Source organism: Anarhichas minor, unplaced genomic scaffold (genome assembly GCF_050575085.1).
Source record: "Anarhichas minor isolate MPS153535 unplaced genomic scaffold, ASM5057508v1 ptg000011l, whole genome shotgun sequence".
NCBI classification, from domain to species: domain Eukaryota; kingdom Metazoa; phylum Chordata; class Actinopteri; order Perciformes; family Anarhichadidae; genus Anarhichas; species Anarhichas minor.
The window spans coordinates 5,386,293-5,402,407 of record NW_027466457.1 but is presented as its reverse complement, the minus strand read 5'-3'; the positions used below and the strand labels follow the sequence as shown (position 1 = coordinate 5,402,407).

The window sequence follows — 16,115 nt, the reverse complement described above, 5'->3', positions numbered from 1 at the left end:
TTAAAAAGTTACAGTTAACTTTTTGACGCTCAGCTGGTCGCCAGCGAGCCAAATAGTTTGGGACTTTCCACAGCTGATGTTTTGTGAGAAGGGTCTGCTCCGAAGTGATGAAAGTGATCGTTCGCATCCAGGTGGATCAGTGACTGCTCGATGAGATGGAGTGACCTTTCCAATGGGTGGAACAGAGATTCTGTGTTTACTTGCTAGCTTATGCCAGGTAAGAGAATATCCATCATGCTTATGTATCTTCCCAGGTAACCGTTTTTAAAGGTGCTGAATTGACGCTCTCCATGTGTGTGTTGTAATCTGAGTTTCTCTGTGCTGTGTTTGCACAGCCGGGGCGACCCTGCCTGCATGTTAGTGCATTTTCATCATTTAGTTGTGTACCAATGGCACTTCCCGACCGATGGTGTCTTGGCTCTGTCAGCACTGTTAGCTTCTAGCCGTCACCATGTTGAGAGCCGTATGGATAGAATCCCTCTTGAGGTACATTGTTAGCTTCTGTGACACATGTTACTTTTACACCTCCTCAGGTTGTCTTGCTGACCTGTGAACAGCATTTAAACCCTGTTGAGGTTGAAGTTGTATTTCAGTCCTTCCCATCCACAAAAGATTCAGATGCCTACTCAGTCACCTGCAGGACTGCAAGTAACCAGCTGGTAAGAACAATGGGATGCTTACTCTGGTCCAGTTTCATTCATTTGAGTTTATTTTTATAATTAAATTAATGGTCACATCTCTGCAGGTGTATGTGGAGCCCATCCACCATTCAGCATGCTCCCCTGAGTGCAAAATGTCATTACGATTGGTTGAGGACCCAAGAGGATATAACATCTCACTGACAACCAGCAGCAGTGATACTACTCTTGAGGCAAAGACTTTTCCCTTCAGTGAGTGTCTGTGAACGCTGAATACCACTTTTCTGATGTAGAAAAATAACATGCTTGATAAGTGTTTGGTATAATGCCTATTGACATTATTGTGTTTCATCTTGTCTCTACTCCTTCCCTTCTATACTGTATATGTGTCCAGTTCCAGTCTCCCTGTCCTCCCTTCATGTTTACAGCACGACTACTACTGCTCTCCTGATGTGGAAACTTGGCAAACAACAAACCCTAGCCACCTTGAGTCTACACAACACTCACACACAATCTGTCACGCACATCTTCAACATAAACTCATCAGAGACAAACTCTCAGTACACAGTGAAAGGTCTCCAGCCTGGCACACACTTCAAGGCCAAAGTTGTGGTCACTACGTTCCTCAAACACCTTAATATGACCCTGAAGCAGAGACTCAGCATTGATATTGAAACAGGTATTGTACACATTTGCTTTACCACAATCAATTCATCATATGACAACAATTTGATCATCTGCCTTAAAAAAGACTGTATTAGTTGATGATAATTACTGTCTCCAGCTCAGTGCCCACCTGGCTGGTTGGCCAATGGGAGAAGCTGCTACACTGTGAGAAGGACGGGTTTGACCTGGACTGATGCCCAGCACAGCTGCGGAGGCCTGGCAGCCGGAAGTCACCTGGCTGATCTGAAGACCGTGGAAGATCTGCTTTTCATATCTTCTCACCTGCTGAGCCACAACCTGCTGCTGCTATGGACCGGACTCAATGACCAGCAGGTAGCTAAATAATTGTCGCGTTTTGTGACATACCGTTTACACTGTCAGAATAGTTCATGTTTCGTTGAGAATGTGCATTTAATAACATTTTCTCACATTTGGGAATTTTCATGAATAACTTAGCATTTTGTAATTTAAAGAGAGATTTGTCCAGAAAACCTACTGACTAAATATTTACAAGGTCACTGATTGAGAAGGCATGACTGTTCAGCAGTTATTCTGACCTGCAAGACTGTCAGAATCATGCAGAATATGGTTCTGTAGGATATGGAGGAATATATGGAAAGTGAACTGCAGGACGGTAGTAGATCTGAAAATGTTCTGCAGTATATTTAAACTTCCCCGCTCAACATTTCGTCAGCACTAAAGAGCACTCCTGTAGTGTGCACACCGACATACTTTATGTGTAAAGAAACCTATTCAAAGCAATGAATGATGATTAGTTTGAACAAAAAGGCCAAAATAGTTTTATATTTATAGTGAATATACTTAGGAAATGACTACTCTTTGTAGGATTTACTTTTTATGATTTGAGTAGAATACAAATAAATACAGTTTACATTTCAAAACTAGCCCGTGTAGACAGTTTTCTTTTTAGCTGCCTGCAGCGAGGTTCTTACATGTTCGGGTATATCCTCTGTTTCAAAATCATAGACCAGTAAAAACACAGGGGCAGGTGATATTCTTCCAAAGTAGTTTACACTTTCAACAGGAAAAGCCCCAACGCAGCAGTTACTCCTTAAAGAGGAGTTTTGTTTCTGATACTTTCACTTGAATGACAGTCAGCTGGCGATGTCTGTCATGTGTATACATATAGTGCACAATGTCTCTCTTCTGTCACCCCACAGGAGGAGGGGCATCCTCTCTGGTCTGATGGCTCAGCCTATAACTTGACGAACTCCACGATGTCATTACTGCCAGCCAATCAGACAGACTGTTTTGCCCTTCAGAGGAATGCCACAGGGCCAGGATACTTTCTCACTCCATTCTTCTGTAACATCCCCTTACCCTTCATCTGCCATTGCCAGAGTAAATACCTTGTGTAATATACCTTTTATTAACCACATCATTTACTGTGCATACATATATATATATTATATTCATATATTATATTATATTATATATAATAATAATTACAAATTTTGCAACATCATAACCCTCAACCTATGATATTGTTCAATCTCAAGGTAAATAGGTAATGCCAAACACTTACTAGTTAACCCATACCATATTAATTGTGAGCACTTCCTTCCCTCATTTCCTTCGTAACTTGTGTCTCCCTCTTTCACAGCCCCTCCTGTCCCTTCCCCTTTCTCCTTTGACCTGGTTCAGGTGACAGAGCAACAAGTACAGCTTCGTTGGGGTGACCTCTCACCCTTCAACTCTCTTAATCTTTCTTCTATTGAGATATTCCTCCAGTACCAAGAGGAGGCAGATGGAGAGTCGGGTCAAGATGAAGAAGATGGAAGCAGGAAGTCAGAGGACAAAAAGGGGACGCAGAGCCTGAGCGGTGTTAGAAAAATCGTCAGGGTCCCCATAGTCCTCTCCTCCAGAGGGGTAGCAGTGACAGGCTTGTCTCCAGGGAGCATCTACTCTTTCACCCTTCGAGCTTCTCATCCTGCTGGCTCCACCTGGAGCTTGGGACAAACGCGAACTGCGCACACTAGTGAGTGTGCTGACACACATAAAGTACACACAAGGAAGCACAAGCATCTTGTGGTAACAGATGTAACTTCAAAGCTTTATGTTCTCTTCCTTACAGGACCTCTTCCTCCTCAAAATATCACTTTTGGCCCCAGTACCATCAGTCAGATTAGTGTCCACTGGATAATGACCGATGCACAGTTAAGGCTTAGATGGACCTTTGTTGTACGCTATGTGGACATGTCTTCACGACAAGAGAGCATAGTTGGAAGGACCAATATCTCCAGGTTATCTGAGACTGGTGGGCTGCAGGCATACGCTGCTGTGATTGGAGGGCTGGAGTCTCACAGGAAATACAGAGTTGAAGTTTACACCGTCACCCAGCATGGCATAGAGAGCTGTGGACAAGCGCCTGTGACTGTCCAGACTGGTAAGCATGTAACAGGACGTTTTCACAGCAGATATTTGTGATGCCTCTGTTCTATTGTAGTGTTCCAGTGAGCCAACATCCACAATACCAGGACCCTGACATTTTATTATTTACACCTGGGATTTTCCTACTGATTCATGATGATTCATTTTAATTTCTATGAAATACAAAGATGTATTTGGAAAATTTGGGAAAGATACACAAATGAGAACTTCCCAATCAGAAAGTTTCATTAATTCACTGTTATTGCCATTATAGACCTTATTTTTCACCCAGACAGTGCAATACAATCCAAGATTTGACTGGACTTTTGGTTGTGAAGCTAAACTTCTTCACAACAGAGGTCCAGTCAGGGGTTTTAGTAGACTAGTCTTTGACTGTCTTCCTGTGATGGTCATTTTTCTAGATACATTTATGATCAAAAGCATTAATAAAACACTTATTTGTCTGCCAAAGTGGATACGTTTCAGATGTTTTCAAATTTACAGTATGTAATTGTCCAAACAAAAACCATGCATGGTTGTGTAATACAGACTTTGCTTTGACTCAGGTTAGCTGACAACAAAATAACAATCTCCTTTGTGCCTCTTAGCGGTGAAGGCCCCTAGTGGTCTGGTGGTGTTGAACACAACAGGAGATCTGACAGTCTGCTGGACCAGTTCACCTGATCACCCACCAGATGGTTATTATGTCACATCCCACCCACCCATATATCCCACTCTAACCTCACTGTGGATAAACCAGACCAGTCCTGGTGCACACTGGGCACGTCAGTCTGTGTGTGTTAATTTGGGCACATTTACTCCAGGTCAGACTTATGAAATAGGAGTTGTCTCTCTGAGGGGAAAGGACAGGAGCAACAGGACCAGAATCATACACACCACAGGTAAGAGAAACAACAATACTGCCTTTAAAGGAGAGGTTTATCTGAAGCTAAGATAAGGCCTCAGTAGTCAGAGGTAGCCAGTGGGTATCGACCAAAGTTACAGCTTTTTTAGATTACATTTCTCTTTTTTTATCTTTTTTCCCTGTTGAGTTGCAGTGGAAGGATAGTAATTAAAAAGAGGGGGGTTGTACTAAACTGGCTTCAAGCTTCAGATAAACTTCTTGATACACAGACAGAATGAGGACTGCGGATTTAGTCCCCCATGGCCAGTATGAACAAAAGGAATGATTACAGCAAGCAAAACATGTTTCAATATTAATTTGGGCACCTGACACCTGAATCAACCTATCTTTTAATCTTTTAACGTTGTCTCTTGTTTCTCCCTCTTTGTCTAGATCCAATGCCAGTTCAGGTAGCAGTCCCCCTTTCAGTGGGCACAAACTCTGCACAACTTTACATCCAGCATCCACATCTGGGCCTGATTGACGGGGTGAACGTGTGTGTATGTCCAGGATTGTGTGACAGTCTGTGTGAGGGACTGTGTGGGAACACATGTCGCTGGTACTCCCTGCCTGCTGGTGTTCATATCATAAACCTGAGCAACCTCAGTCCAGGATCAGAGCACCAGCTCAAGGTGTACAGCACAAGCCGAGAGCAGATGGGACCACCGTACTACACCCGCCCCGTTAGAACAAGTGAGTTGCCTCTGCTAATACTAGTACTTAGTGGCAGCAGACACATTCAAATTGTTGTAGTTGAAAGTGTCGGCATAAACATTTGGGCTTATATTGACTTAAATGATCCCACAACATAGTGGGTCCTTCTCTGTTAGTGTATTTTAACCTGGAAAAGGCCTCTCATCACTTTTTCTCTTCAGGATAGCACTACTCTATCTATTTAATATAATATATATAATTTGGCATCAATTAAAAGTACTTTTTCACGTCTTTATCTATTGCATATTGCAGAAATTAGATTAAATTAATTCACTCTAATATTGGCATCACTTTGATTTTATTTTGAAAATGTATATGTAAATGCAATTGTACTGCATTTGTAAACTGCAATTGTAAATGATTATAGAAGTATAAAATAAATATTCAAATTCATATTATTAAAAAAATTTGTAGTATTGCTTGTTAATTGCTTGTTTAAAGTGAACCTATAAAGTTTTCAAAGAGTTTATATTCACACGTGTATTACCTATAGTGACAGATGACGATGATTATGAGTCAGTTCATGAATGGTGTCTCATGCTAACGGTACTCTTGTCTCCAGTCCCAGAGGTGCCACAGGATGTGACTCTTTCAGAGCAGGTAGTGACGTCTGTGTTTGTAACCTGGAGACCACCGCCAGGACAGGTGGAGGGGTACAAGGTAAGACATGTACAATACTTCAGCTGTTCAGTTCCAAGAAATCAAAGTAGGAGAGACAGGCATTATAGGTTGGTATGCCATAGTAACTTCCAGACAGATGTCAGTCCACATTTGTCTTACACACACGTTCCTCAAAATGTGTTTCCTTCAAAGGACAAAGAAGGCCACATGCGTCAGGTTCTGCACTCACCTGTTGGTTACTTAGAAACCATTGTCAGCACACCACAGATTTGGTTACCAGCCCTTTAAAGATGTATGACCTCAGTAGAGCCACGACCAGGGAGAATGACCAAGCACATTACATGCACGCACAATACCCACCCACATTAACAAACATAAATAAAAGACATTAGTACACATAAAGGATTGATAAAGCAGAAATGTGGCATGTTTTTGCAGCCAGTAATTGAAACTTGGGACTTTTTTTTTTTTTCTTCTCAGCTTGTTTTTGGCCTGCGGTCTGTGGACAGGAAATCATGGATTGAGGTTCTTGTCCAGGACGCACGTTATGAGATCAGGGATTTGATCCCGGGGTCAGACTACAGTGTCAGCATTCAGAGTGTGCTTGGCTCAGACACCAGTCAGGCAGTCCACAGAGAGTTCAGCACACGTAAGAGATACTCAGGCATACAAGCACACACACACACACACACACATACAGAAACAGACCGGTCTAAATTCTGTGCAGTATTTCAGAAAGTTTTGTCCTGCCAAGATAGAAAAAGCTGTTTGTGATTCCTCAATGCATAATGCCCTCGAAACACATAAAATAATGGAATAGCTAAAGAGATGAAAAACAAAGGTGTAAAGTTGCAAAAACTGTGTTCCAGGCCCAGCAGGATTATGCGCTCTTCATTTAGGCCACATGAACTCTTCTTCTGTCTCTGTGAGCTGGGACAGTGCGTTTGGAGAGTTTGACTTTCACAGAGTCACTGTGGCCAACACCTCAGGCACAACCACGCACACCGTACCCAAGGAGGAACAGGTTGCCGTTGTCACAGGGCTGGTGGACGGCTGCAGTTACACCGTGAGTGCTGAGAGAGTCAGAGGAGTGACAGCGGGCAGCGCTGCCTTTCTGACTGTAACCACAGGTAGACGATATTACAAGGGCCACAACACTACATTAATATCAACTAACCTGATCACCCTTTCATTGTGTTTTTTTACTTTCTCCACCTCTCTCACTCTATTCCTCCCTTTCTTGTCTTTTTATGAGGGCCAGCACGTGTGCGAGGTGTGCGTGTCGTGAATGTCTCTGCACGTGCATTCTCGTTAAGTTGGAAGCAGGCGATTGGGTGTGTGGATCATTATCAAGTCAACCTGCTACCAAACCAGGGAAAGGTCACAGTGTACCCTGCGTCTGACGAATACATTCAGGTACACACACATACTCAACGAATCACACACACACACACTGCTTAGATATAACAACAATGACATTTCTGAACTTACAGTTTCACCTAATAAACTCATTGTAGCGAGTTGGACAATGGGACAGTACAGTTCACCTGAATACACTCAATGCAGTTTCATGAAGAGCAGTAAAATGGGAAGAAGTCAGGCATTGTAGATTCAGACATGCAGCTGAGTTATGATACTGAGTGTACAATCTACACACACACACACACACACACACACACACACACAAACATGCTTCTCTAGCTCTCCTCCCATTCAACCAAATCCCGCCCCATACCATCTCTTCCCAGCTGCCAGGTGTCAGATACCCCCAAAATGTAACCTTACACACCACACACACAGAGCACAGGGTTGAGTAATATATCTCATTATTTATTAAGTTGGCCTCATGAGCTCAACCCTGAATCATTCATTTGCTGAAGCAGCTCTCCCTAGAGAGAGAGAGACATAGATAGATAGAGACCAGAGGGAGAATGTTAGCCTCGTGCTAATGAGAGGATTCACTCTCCTCCTTAGTTAGCCACAAAAATTTTGGAATACCTCAAGACCAAGAGCCGTTAATATCCAATTCCTGGACAACTAACCCTGTGACCTTTTACTCATGCCGCTAACCAGCTCCTAGACCCTGGAGTTATTCCTCTTTACCCCAGTGGAGTACCTGTAGACCACCGCTAGCCATTGTGCACTAACACTGGATGCAGCTCCACTGGCGACGCCTGTAACCTGCTGTGTCTAAGCTAAAGCTAACTCTGCTAACCAGCATGGCCTTCTTCTCACGTATCCTGCTGCTAACACTCTGCTTGGGACAGGTACACTCACAGGTAAGAATGCAACACTCTGGCATTGATGTGCACATAGATGTTTATATACTATATACGGAACATAAATATAACACTGTTCGTCATATTTCTGGGAGGTAACATAAGGTATGAGTGTGAATTATTGCTATCCAAACATACTAATGTCACAGGTCCAAATGTTTAAAAGCAAAAAGACGGCAACACAGTTCTTCTGTTGCAAAAAATATATTAAGATACAAACAAGTGCAGCCACAAGCTGTCAAATTAAGTTGCAGATTCTTTTGTAATTTAGTTTTAATCCTGGTTCTATTTGGGGAGATTTGTCAGAGGAGTGCTTTATTTAACTAATATGTTCTACAGTAGTGCTTGTGTACATGGAATACTTGTGTAGTTGTCAGGGAGCACTTGGAAAAATTGTAAAGTAGCAAATTTGAAAAAAAGATAATTAGATTTAAAACAAGAAAACCCATACATATTTCTGTTTTGAAGAAAAATAAATACTTGAAATAATTAGTCTATTAGTTGATTGACATAACTTTTTTCAAAGCACTGAAACAAGAATTACCTAAAATTATCCAATTCCAGGTTCACAATTATGAAGATTTGCTGCTTTTTCTTGTCTTACGTGATAGCAAACAGAATATCTGGAATTGGACTGTTACCAAAACCAGCAGTAACAAATTGCAATTGACAGACCAAGCAATGGCAAAAAACAACGAAATATCACCTTGGACTTTAGGAAATAATGATGAACCATTATTCTCGTTCTCTTGTATTTTTATAGAGCAATACACACTTGCATTGACAGTGTTAAGTCACATCCTGTTCGAAATCAATTAAAAAAAATAGATTCTGTGTTTTGTTTTTGTTTTTGCAGGCTGATGTGGTGAATGTCACTCCAGGGACACGATACAGTGTAACGGTCACAGCAGTCTCCTCCTCCTCCAACATCAGCCCCGGAGTCAGCCGCATGATCAATACTAATGAGAGTGGTGGGTCGTGCACACGCTGTTTAGTGTTGTTTGGATGGGTTTTGTTTTTGAGTGTTAAAGTGCCATCAGGTTCTCGTCTGCCCTCTGCTGTTTAATTCAGTCCCTTATAGCAAACACACACACCCACACACACACACACATCGAGGGAAAGGAATTAGTACAGTAGGTGTGTGTGTGTTTAATTCCTCTTCGGTAACTTAAGCCTGGGCTTTTGAACCGCAGGATGAATGGGTCTCCAGTGAATGTCATTGAAATGCCACTACTGTGTGAGGGCTTATTCATCAGAGTTCGGCCTCAATCGCACTCAAACCCACACACACACACACACTCACACACACACACCCGCGCACACACACACACTCGTAGGATCAGTCCCCACAGACAACAACACTATTCTTCAAATGACTGTGGTACTGTGTATGGTTGAGTTCTGATATACAGAAGTTCTGTACCAAAATATCTGTGTGAAAGATACTCTTCTGTTCTCTTCTCTCCTTCACACACTTCATTTATTCTCCTCCAGTTGCGGGCCCACCTTTAGGCCTAGAAGGAGAGGCCGTGGGCTCCAATGGTATTCTTCTCTCCTGGACAATGCCACCTGATGCCAACAATATTGACGGATACGTCATCAGGTAATTCATCGTTGCCGTGTTGAAAAACTGTGAATTATTTTGGTCTATTGGTGGGAGTCCACAAAGGTTGTGAGTCTCAACAATCCAGGAGAGCTTTGTTGTCTTTGTCTCTGTCAAGAAAATTGCAGTTCGCAAATCAGGTGCTGACTCATCATGAGATCATGAAAATATCAAATGTGAAATAAACAAATATTCAAATCAAATTTAATAAAGGAAAAAAGGAATCAATATATATCAAATAAAAAATACTGAATATCATAAAAATATATAATTTAGAAATAGTATGTAAAGAAATATAAATCGAGTGTAACAATTTAAAAACAATTTGCTCTTGGTTTCTATATACATTTTAGGGCTCCATGTGTATTGCACAACTGAGACTTGATTTTATTACATGCATGGGAATGAGCCTATTGATGTGTTTTCAGGGGTGGAAGAAGTATTCAAGTCCTAAAAAATACTCCATTACAAGTTAAAGTATTCAAAATCATGTTATTAGTAATATTATCAGCAAAAGTATACTTAAAGTTACTGTGAGAAACTTTTAACTGATTATGAAACAGTCTCAATTTAGTACTGATGCTTCTATATGACCTACATAAGTAAACTAGACCATTAGCGAGAAGATTTTCTATTTTTATATGCGTATTCTTAATGCTTGTAATTGATGAACCGGGTCGGATTCTGCTCAAAATCAGACAAAGTCATGCAGGATCACCAGAAAGTCCTTCAGCTCAGACTCCAGCGAGGCCTCTGGCAGCGATCAGGGGAGAGCGAAGGAGAGCTCCCCGGCCCGGCAGCGGCACCTCCAGTTAGGAGCAGAGCTTTGCATTGCTGGAGGGAAGGGAGGCACAGGAGAACCAGAACTGACTGTCAGACCCTGCTGCAGTACATTTTCAGTTTTCTAAAGGGAGGCTGGTGCTCGGAGATACACTATCACTTTTGTCCACAGGGACGCCAAATTCGACACGTAAAGAAAGTTCTTTGTAGTAGTTTTAGAAAAGAATGGTCAAAACAATTTGATTTGCATTGAATACACATTCTTGCAGCACTGGCAGATTTTTTAAATCTTTTTTATAAGAAAATAATCCTCAATTCTCGACTTGATTCTAGTCTAAAATGACCAGAAAAGACATATTTCTTTTACTTATGCATTAGGTTTATTAAGGAGATAATAAAAAATGTGAATGTGTTAAAAGTTCCCTTCTAAAATATAATGAAGTAGAGATAGCATAAAAGGGAAATACTAAAATGAAGTACCTTAAATCTATGCTTAAATACAATTGTTGAGAGTCCTTCATCCAGCCCCATGCTGTACATAAATGTATAATGTGAGTTGAAAGATGATGATCTTGAGAGTGGATTTCTGCCTGTAGATACAAGGAGGTGTGTCCCTACCCCGATCCCACCTTCACACAGGTCACCAAGTACCTGGACGCACCTGAGACCCTGCTCACTGACTTCACCTCAGGTTCTACGTACCACATTGAGGTAGGATATGCAATTCAAGATTTATTCTTTATGGCCATTAAGTTGTAGCTAATAGGAATTCACTTTGGTGAACTCACATCACATAACCGGACTGAGACATGATAACCTAATATAGACTCCGATATCCAACAATCTAAGGTGTATCTCAGAACAAACATATTCCTGGAAACTGTCCTCCTGTACTCTCATGTGGACAGATCCCACTGGACCGGACTATTCTCTTGATCTGGCTGAATACTGGTAATTGATCCGTCCTGATTTCATTATTAATCAGGTAAACAGATCTATGGATCAGCCATGGCTCTTTCCACTGTCTGTTGTCACTGAGCTTGAATGCGATCGTGCTTATTAGTTTTCAGAATTCATTAACCCACAATGACCTTAATACAAATGGACTCTGAGAGACTGTCACACATCATGATACCTGCACATTCTGTATTTGTGTGCACGCCTTTATGAGTGTGTGTGCTTGTATCATATTACTACTTTGAGTGTGTTGACCCACTGAGCCGTGCAAAGACAGACCTAAGAATGTTATATTCAAGGTAATATTACCTGAGCGGTATAAATTGTAGATACTGTAAAGTATATGATTTTGTCAAGTATTGACTTTTTATTTTAGGGTTATTATCAGGCAATATAGACAATGTCCATTCTTATTCATTACAGTGGTAAACACAAAATGTCGAATTCACAGAGTCATTGGTTCGACTCTATGGTAATTTTAGACTGAAGTTTTTGACGAGGTTATTTTGCATTAGACTGTACAAATGCCGGTGTTGTGCTTGCTCTCGAAGCATGATCCTCTGTAGGTTGATTTTCTAGAAGTATTTGCATTAAGAAACATTTTAAAGCCAATTACAAAAACTTAACATTGACATTTATATTTTTGTTAAATCTGCAGTGTTGTTCAGTATAAATATATAGTAAATAAAAGCTGACGATGGATGTTTCAAGATAACGTTTTGGATGTAGCATTCATTACAGTCCATTTAGATGTATTCCCACTTTTGCCTGATAATCAGACTTAAATTGGCATTCAATTTTTTACGTCATTATTAATTTATTTTTCATTCATTTTGATTTATACAGTTTAAATCTTTGAGAAGATCAAAGATGTAGCTGGCAATTCGGAGGCTAAAGGTCTGTTTACATACTGTTCACATACCTGTTGTATAATGTTATATCATGTTCGTGTTTTACTAGGATCACTGAATCACCTCTAACATAGTGTTGTTCCAGTTGTGGTCATTGCCTGAGATAAGCACCTAATCTGGATCTGATGACTGCCCTATTGACACGAACATGAATTAATCATCATTAAGTAATACCAACTCTCTCTCTCTTGCTCCCCCCCCCCCCCCCCCCCCCCCTCCCCCCCTTTAGGTAGCAGCCACATCTCCAGCTGGAATAGGAGCCTTTAGCAAATCTGTATACATAAAGACCGCTGAGTCCCGTGGGTGTTCATGCACACACTTGCATAATGATCTCAAAATCTAAAACAGTAATTTGTGTATACAGAGTATTGTTTGTCTATGTGTGCATCTCCTGCAGCCCCTGGCCTGGTGACCAACTTGACAGCGTTTGCTTCGAACCACACCTTCGTCATGGTCACCTGGTTCCTGCCGCACCGCATCAACGGCCTCATCACGAAGTTTGCTGTGAAGGCTAAACACGCTCGTACTGGGCAGACGGTCCGCACGCTGGAGGTCAATGCAGAGGACATCATGACCGGAGCACTGCCTCACTGCAATGTACTGCATTATGCTGTCACCTTCTGTCCTTTTCATTGTTATTGTGAAATGTTTTGTTTCTGTCAGGATTATAGATGCTACCAAGGCACAAGGCTGACCGTATGTACAACATACCGCTAGCTATTTTTTTTTCTCATATACCTTTCCCTCTGTGCATGACTTTGTATGTGTAGGATGCAGCAGATATCCTGTCCCGAGCGACTCTCAGTCCCTTGGAGATTACAGCATCGTCTTCACCCATCACCCTCTCCGCCATACCCCCTGCAGCCTCCTGGAGTGTGCCCATATCAGTAGGAGTTGATCAACTACGACCTTACACTGCCTATCTATTCGAAGTGTCTGCCTTCACCTCTGATGGAGAAGGACAGATAGCCTCCACTATGGTCCGCATGCCAGAATCAGGTGTGAAAAAGAGGCAAACGAGGCTGTACCTTTTGTTTGATTTTTTAAATCTTATTAGGTATATACAGTATGTATTGCATGTATGAAAATCTTTATTTATGTGTTTGTGTATGGCAGCCCCAGAAGACCCGCCACAAAACTTCTTCATATTGAATATGACGTCTAGATCGATCTCCGTGTCCTGGGGCTCTCCCAACATTATCACAGGAAGATTCACCTACGTGCTCTACCTTTATGGACCTGCAGGTTATTAAATATGAACTCTTGAACACACGTGCATTCATGCATATACAGACTCAAACTCTAAATTGATAAAAATCCATAACATTTTCTATTTCCTATTCATTGCAGGATATTTGTATGAGAACAGCACAGGAGACACGCGGTTTGCTCTGACTGGTTTGACCCCCTACACAAGGTACACGTTGGCCGTCCGAGCCAAAGCTGCTGGAGAAGTGGGTCCAGCAGCGCAGGATGATGATGTAATTACACATGCCGAAGGTGAGACCACTCCTTTTTTTATTTAAACATATGTTGCATGTAAGGATGTTTTTCTAAACACATTTTTGGAAGGGGAAAGTGGACATTGAATCACACACTACTACAGAAATGTCAAGGATAACACAGTAAAGTCCTATACATACTTGCATGCTTAGGGGTGTGTTTTGTGTGCTTCTGTCTGTGTCTGATTCTCTCTGGCTCTATGTGTGTTTGTGTGAGTAGCACCCGGTGCCGTGCAGGACTTGATGGCAGAAGCTGAAGATTCAGTTTCAATCCGTGTGGGTTGGAGAATCCCTGCCCAGCCCAACGGTCCAATCACCCACTACAAAGTGCAGGTTCTTGTTGGTGACAATTTGCTGCAGGACATCACCCTCTCTGCAGAAATGGTAGGCCAGATGTTACAGCTATCCAAGCCAATGTATCCCATCACAGCTACTACTGTTAAAAATGAAAAATGAAACTCCAGTCAGGCTATAAAATGTAGTTTTTCTTCCTTCAGAATACGACTGGTTTAAATGAAGATGAGACCCGTCCCCCTGATGTCAATAACAATCCAGGGCGGCGTAAGAGATCTGCGGAGCTCAATCTGATCACATCACCCCCGACTTTCACCGCCACCATTTCTGATCGCACACTGCCCTCTGCGACTGCTTCCGGTGTCACACACTCTGGACAAAGAAGCGCTGTTTACATCACTAACACTGATGCTCAACCAGCTGCTGACCCAATGGCCACTGAGAAGCCCAGTACCAGTTATGTTTCTGCTTCACTCTCTAACAGCACAAATATTAAATTTACTGACTCTGCAGTGTCTGGGACCTCTGCATTCCCTCTTACCTCTGTGCCGCCTGCTACACTTCCACCCTGGCTGACAAAGCAATCGCATGCTGGGGATATGACCTCAGATTCTTCCGCCTTGTCCCTGACCCCAGGCCAGCTCCGCTTGTCCACACATGATGCATCAATTACGGGACACTTTTCAACACGCAGTGCAGCAGCTTCTGGTGCGACAGGTGGGAGAGCACTAGCCCGAACCACTGCTTCTCTTAACTGCCTGCAGCCCTTGATACAAGACGGGTTCCAGTGTTTATAAGTCCTGTGTGTGCATGTGGTCTTGTTTTTCCATCTGTTTTTGTATCGCAGGTGTAATGGTGAGAGAGGAGGTGATGGACATTTTGTCTGAGGAGCTATCATACCTGGTGTCAGATCTGAATCCCTTCACCGAGTACACGTTCAGGGTCACTGCTTCCACAACAGTGGGAGAGGGTCCTGCAACAGATACCACTGAGAAGACAAGGGAGCAGGGTGAGTAGTCACATTACATTTATTTAGCTGACTGCTTTTATCCAAAGTTACTTGCTATAAGTGCAATCAACCATGTTGTTACATACCCAAAATGTGCATGAATCATGCAAGTACATGAAGTTCATCTAATTTGCTGTTTCTACATCAAGTGCTGAATTTAGAGACTGAAGAAATAGAGAAATTCTACGGCCTGCAAAACCAGAAACATTCTTTGTCCCTAACAATGTCTGTATGTGTTTAGTCCCTAGCTCAGTGCTCCAAGTGTCCTATCAAAACATCAGCTCCACCTCCATACTGGTGAACTGGGTCCCACCACTTAACCCCAATGGGAGGATCACACATTACACTGTCTATGGCCTCAAACTGCACAGTTATCAGGCCCTTAACTGGTTTACTAACGGTACCAGCATATTAATAACAGGTAGAGTAACCAACTTTTCTGCAGAGCTCTATGCAGTCATTATAATCATTATCATCATCATGACACAGATCTGATTGTAAATATCTGTTCTAATATATAGATTTGGACAAGTATACTGGTTATAAGCTACGTGTAGCTGCATCTACAGCTGTGGGAGAGAGCTCTCTGTCGGAGGAAGATGACATCTTTGTTCTCACCTTAGAGGACGGTATGTACTTAACACACACTGTATACAGAAACAAGTATTCAAGTGTTCAAAATATATGTTTGAATATGAGTGGAAGTAATGAAAATTAGATAATGAATTGACCAAATGAAATGCCAATAAATCTCTCATTGATTTAAAAAGAATTGAATTAAAGCTGTTCAGTCAAACTTAAGAAAAAGTGACAATTTGTGCAGCTGTTAAACCTTGTTGGATTGCA

General features: G+C 41.9%; 1 protein-coding gene across 1 annotated transcript in view; it reads left to right on the top strand.

Moving 5' to 3' along the window:
* Positions 1–172: 172 nt before the first annotated feature.
* ptprq (protein tyrosine phosphatase receptor type Q) overlaps positions 173–16,115 on the top strand; it is a 33,540-nt gene continuing 17,597 nt past the window's right edge. Inside the window, exons 1-27 of the mRNA XM_076089754.1 lie at positions 173–217; positions 534–659; positions 746–890; positions 1,033–1,317; positions 1,423–1,637; positions 2,486–2,666; positions 2,929–3,303; positions 3,400–3,711; positions 4,304–4,597; positions 4,993–5,292; positions 5,807–5,973; positions 6,415–6,583; positions 6,804–7,064; positions 7,190–7,350; positions 9,070–9,184; positions 9,708–9,816; positions 11,193–11,307; positions 12,694–12,763; positions 12,862–13,061; positions 13,235–13,463; positions 13,581–13,709; positions 13,815–13,964; positions 14,187–14,350; positions 14,464–14,977; positions 15,108–15,269; positions 15,511–15,690; positions 15,791–15,898. Coding sequence (XP_075945869.1) covers positions 173–217; positions 534–659; positions 746–890; positions 1,033–1,317; positions 1,423–1,637; positions 2,486–2,666; positions 2,929–3,303; positions 3,400–3,711; positions 4,304–4,597; positions 4,993–5,292; positions 5,807–5,973; positions 6,415–6,583; positions 6,804–7,064; positions 7,190–7,350; positions 9,070–9,184; positions 9,708–9,816; positions 11,193–11,307; positions 12,694–12,763; positions 12,862–13,061; positions 13,235–13,463; positions 13,581–13,709; positions 13,815–13,964; positions 14,187–14,350; positions 14,464–14,977; positions 15,108–15,269; positions 15,511–15,690; positions 15,791–15,898 — 5,281 coding nt within the window. The remainder of the gene's footprint in view (positions 218–533; positions 660–745; positions 891–1,032; positions 1,318–1,422; positions 1,638–2,485; positions 2,667–2,928; positions 3,304–3,399; positions 3,712–4,303; positions 4,598–4,992; positions 5,293–5,806; positions 5,974–6,414; positions 6,584–6,803; positions 7,065–7,189; positions 7,351–9,069; positions 9,185–9,707; positions 9,817–11,192; positions 11,308–12,693; positions 12,764–12,861; positions 13,062–13,234; positions 13,464–13,580; positions 13,710–13,814; positions 13,965–14,186; positions 14,351–14,463; positions 14,978–15,107; positions 15,270–15,510; positions 15,691–15,790; positions 15,899–16,115) is intronic.